The sequence below is a fragment of the Limulus polyphemus genome, unplaced genomic scaffold, assembly GCF_000517525.1.
Source record: "Limulus polyphemus unplaced genomic scaffold, Limulus_polyphemus-2.1.2 Scaffold2720, whole genome shotgun sequence".
Lineage (NCBI taxonomy): Eukaryota > Metazoa > Arthropoda > Merostomata > Xiphosura > Limulidae > Limulus > Limulus polyphemus.
The window spans coordinates 93,692-98,936 of NW_013668330.1; the positions used below are offsets into that span (position 1 = coordinate 93,692).

A 5,245-nucleotide genomic window follows, 5' to 3' on the forward strand; every position below is an offset into this window, starting at 1 on the left:
TATCAACATTACTGTTTCACCCTTCACGTGAGGTTTATAACTACACATCAACATCACTGTTTCACCCTTCACGTGAGGTTTATAACTACACATCAACATTACTGTTTCACCCTTCATGCGAGGCCCCTTCATTAAATTATTTCATTGAACACAGTAACGTATAATGGATTTTGTCATGTTAAGAATAAAGTCTGACTTGGTCAAAAGAAAATCATATTTAATCACACCAGATAAAAAGGCCACCTGGTGATCACACATGCGTAAATTAATCTTTTGATTAACAAAACAATAGAGTATAAATAGTTATCATTCACTTTCATGTGTAATGTTGTTGTCCGAGTAGCAGGTTCATGTGTAATGTTGTTGTCCGAGTAGCAGGTTCATGTGTAATGTTGTTGTCCGAGTAGCAGATACATGTGTAATGTTGTTTCTTGAGTAGCGGGTACATGTTTATTTTTGCCTGAGTAGTGGATCCATGTATAATGTTATTTACTGCCTGACTAACAGGTTCAAGTTTAATGTTATTTACTGCCTGAGTAGCAGGTTCAAGTTTAATGTTATTTACTGTCTGAGTAGCAGGCTCAAGTATAATGTTATTTACTGCCTGAGTAGGAGGTCCAAGTGTAATGCTCCATGTTGAATGGTCATGGATATATTTATATCATCATTTCTTATAATTATAATAATTAGTCTCTTACATTATGATCCAGTTACTGAATAGCTCAGGAAAATGAAAGTAATACATTATACTCACATTACTACATCAGTCATTTGAGAATAAAGCTTTAACACTATCCATGTTACTACATCAGTCATTTGAGAATAAAGCTTTAACACTATCCATGTTACTACATCAGCCAGTTGAGAATAAAGCTTTAACACCATACCCATGTTACTACATCAGTCATTTGAGAATAAAGCTTTAACACTATCCATGTTACTACATCAGTCATTTGAGAATAAAGCTTTAACACTATCCATGTTACTACATCAGCCAGTTGAGAATAAAGCTTTAACACTATCCATGTTACTACATCAGTCATTTGAGAATAAAGCTTTAACACTATCCATGTTACTACATCAGTCATTTGAGAATAAAGCTTTAACACTATACCCATGTTACTACATCAACCAGTTGAGAATAAAGCTTTAACACTATACCCATGTTACTACATCAACCAGTTGAGAATAAAGCTTTAACACCATACACATGTTACTACATCAGCCAGTTGAGAATAAAGCTTTAACACCATACCCATGTTACTACATCAGCCAGTTGAGAATAAGGCTTTAACACCATACCCATGTTACTACATTATCATCCCCACTTTATCCACTTAATAGTAAAGCTTTTTTGGAACTTACTTTCCAATTTGAAAACAGTATGTTTTCCTAATAACCATTCTTCATTTTTCAGAAAGGAAAGCTAAAAAGCATGCTAAGCTTCACTTTGCATGTCAAGGGCGAGGAGAACATTGCTTATACAACAAGACGTATTTCATTATGAAGACCAAAAACCCAAGGATATGGATCCACCTGATGTTCCTAGCCCTCCAGGTATTCACACTCGTTTCTTCTAAGGATTAAGTTCGATTTTAAACCAAACCGTATAAGAATCTCATAAAAATAATTTTTTTGAAGTTGAAAGACATTTTATTCATCAGTATTTATTACCAAAAACACACTGTGTTTTTCAGCTGTTACGGGGGGGTTCAGAGGAGGTTTAGAATTTTTGTTCTTAATCTTTAGTTCCTTGTGAATTCTTATTAGATGTTAAGACATCTTTAACCATTCAGATGGATTTTTTGGCTTGGAAATAATCTGTAACTAATAGTCGGCCGATTTATAGGCACGTGCACCTTCAGCGTTAAGCTCCCGAGAAACTTCTGTCAGTAGTCTTAGGAACTGCTGGGACACGTTGAAGGTGGACAACAAGACATTCCTGACACTAGTGACCTCTGCCTTTCCATCAGCTAAAGTAAGTATTAGCAGTTACTTCATTAAATTGTTGTTGTGTTTTTATTGAGGATGTTAGACTGTCTACAGGCAATCAAATTGGCTTAGGGTTTGCTACAACCCAGTAGTGAGAAGTATTATTTTTATCAATTTTATTAACGCAAGTTTTATCATCAGTTAGCGTAATATTACTGAAGTTTTCTATAGCAGTCTTAATTTTATGAAAAATTTTAAAACTTTAAAAAGAAAAACCCACATTTTATACAGTAGTGTTGTATATCTAGATTTAATACTAAGAAAAATATACATAAATCTTGAAATAAAAGTAAATGTCAAATGTAGGTTAAAAGTAGAGGTTGGCACGAGTACTTGAAAACCTGGGTATCTTTTGGGGGTTTTAAGTTACTCAATCTGATCTTTTTTTTTTCACCTTCTGAGTATCATTTATTAATTTGACTTGAACGAAAATATGACAACATTTTAGTTGTAAGCATGAATCTATGGCCGACATAATACGTATAAGGTTGAAATGGTCATTTTCAGTACTGAAAGAAGCTGTACTCATCTACAGATCTGAAGAAAAAATGTATCTGTACTGTATACAGCATTTAACTGTGTATCGTGCATTTAAGGTAACACTGACCCTTAAAACTGGACATGCTGAGGAAACACTGTTAAACACTTCTTATAACCTTTTAGTTGAACACAAAACAAAAGCATCATGTCACAATCTCTGAACGTACACTTTCAGTCATATGTATAATTAATGTGGCAGGGATAAAGAAATACATAACATAAACTGTTTTAACGTCATAACTTTACTTAGGACTGATAAAAACACCTGAAAATTGATACACACGCTCTTTGTGAACATCCTCATAGCTCGAATTATAAACTTTGCAAATTTTCTGCAACGTTAACGAGCTATGGGCAATTAATTTTAATTAATGCCTTCGTTAGTGGTAATTAGACTCGTAACAAGACAGTTGGTTAAGATTTTTGAATTTTAAACTTTTCAAGCTATAAAAGAGTGTAATATCAACAAGTGTGTTAACTTTCATGCTGATATTGGCTTTAATGATTAAGTTATCATGCTAATAAATTGGTGAGCCCAGTGAAAAATGTGTTCTGAGAAAATAGCAGTTAAGAAAAAAATGAGTAACTTGTGTAGAAAAGAGGTTAAACTTTCGATTTAGGCTAAATTTGAAAATTGTATTTTTGAGATATTGGGAGCCCTCTTTGGGGGTCAGTGTTACCTTAAAAGATTAATATTTGTGATATAATTAATGGAAGTTCTTGGTTTTTGTTACAAGAACAGGGTTCAGGTATTTTCACAGTAGGTTCCCGGTTCTGGATTTTATACCCATGCCACCCTCTTGTTCAAATATGTTGTATCTTAATTACTGTAAGCTTAACCTAGTTCTTTGAATTTTCGTATTTTTCAATTAAGGATCAAGACTTACTGATTAGTGAACTGAGAAATAACAGATTCTTTGATGTATTCGAATATAATGCCCCTAAGAATCTGTGGGGTTGCTTTCTGTGTAACCATCCAGATCGTGCTATGGGCTTCTTGCAAGACAGTGAGCCAGTGATCGAGGTAAGGGCTACAAGGAGTAACATTTACTTCCAGTAGTTCAACAACTTTTTAGTTGCTAACTTTAACTAATCCCTTGCTGCTATCACTAACCCTAAAACTACCGACGGGATCCATAAGGACCCTGGTGACTTTTTTTAAACACATTTTTCTAAGCTGTTTGTGGGTCCATGATTATTGGTTACACGGTCCTTAATAATTTATGAGTCATAATAAAATTTTAACGAAAAAAAAACCAATCAATATTGTAATTAATCCCACTAATTACTGTTTTTACATAGAAACCGAGTGATTTAAACAATATGCTTTGGTCAGTTCAGAAGTGATTAATATGATGTATGGACCCTACCAATAGTGACCAGTATATAAACACATTGGTCAGTTGAGGGTTATTAAATTCTGGAACGCATGTGTACTTGAATGTTTAGCTGTACAGAACTGTTCTTTCTTTAAACAATCTTGGACTGTTGAAATATAGTCGTTGCTGTTTCTGTAAAAAAGATTTTTGTACCATTGATCAATCTTAGTATTAATATTTCATAATTAGACTACTTCAATTCCATTCCATAAAAATATTAAATCAAATATATATGTCTTAAAAAGCTTTTTATTACGAAGGTTTTCTGAACATTACTTTTTAATATGTATTTTATTTTAGAGAATAACCCCTTAAGTTATTTATCAATTTTGTTACCTTGATCAGGGACAACTGAAAGAAAAGAAAGCAAAATGGAAGATTTTTCGTCGCTGGAGAACTCGGTATTTTACACTGTCTGGAGCTCATTTGTCTTACCGTGACTCCGTACGTATCAATGTATTTTACACTTTTTTAATAGCATTAAAAGGATGGTTCTGAGAGAGAACAAAAGGTAAAAATATTTAAATTAGTGTTATTAATAATTTGAATGTTTTTTTTGTCAAAAACATTTAATCTGTTCATTTTTTCGTCCTTTTTTTTTCTATCATTTTCATAAATGTTATAAAATATTTCTTTTATCATCTCGCACTTAACACTATAATTGAAGGATGTTAATACTCTTCTCTAAATTTCAAGAGTCGATTCACCACAGCAGACAGCACTACCTGTAGCTTTGAGCTGAAATAAACAAACTATCCGTGTTTCAAAAATATGACATGCTTTCAGTTTTACTGGTTGAAGTTACAAAACTTAGTGCAACTTCACAAACTTAAGTTTTTTAAGTTAACGTTAGAGTTTTTAATTGCTTACACAATTCTACTGAAAGTAAGTTTTAAATGTGTTTATAAACTGATTGTATTTGTAAGTTATGGTACAAAAACCGGTGAATGATAACTATTTATACTCTATTGTATTTGTAAGTTATGGTACAAAAACCGGTGAATGATAACTATTTATACTCTATTGTATTTGTAAGTTATGGTACAAAAACCGGTGAATGATAACTATTTATACTGTATTGTATTTGTAAGTTATGGTACAAAAACCGTTGTTTTTTGAGCAGCAGGGGTTACACATGGACCTGCTACTCGGACAACAACGTTATACATGGACCTACTACTCGGACAACAACGTTATACATGGACCTACTACTCGGACAACAACGTTACACATGGACCTGCTACTCGGACAACAACGTTACACATGGACCTACTACTCGGACAACAACGTTATACATGGACCTGCTACTCGGACAACAACGTTATACATGGACC

The 5,245-nt window shown here is 33.2% G+C and overlaps 1 protein-coding gene across 2 annotated transcripts in view; it reads left to right on the plus strand.

The window, feature by feature from the left end:
* Nucleotides 1-5,245, plus strand: part of LOC106467724 (ventricular zone-expressed PH domain-containing protein homolog 1-like) — a 41,180-nt gene that overhangs the window by 33,692 nt on the left and 2,243 nt on the right. For both annotated transcript variants that reach the window (XM_022395918.1, XM_013928099.2), the window contains exons 12-15: nt 1,418-1,557; nt 1,850-1,978; nt 3,407-3,556; nt 4,257-4,355. In XM_022395918.1, coding sequence (XP_022251626.1) covers nt 1,418-1,557; nt 1,850-1,978; nt 3,407-3,556; nt 4,257-4,355 — 518 coding nt within the window. The remainder of the gene's footprint in view (nt 1-1,417; nt 1,558-1,849; nt 1,979-3,406; nt 3,557-4,256; nt 4,356-5,245) is intronic.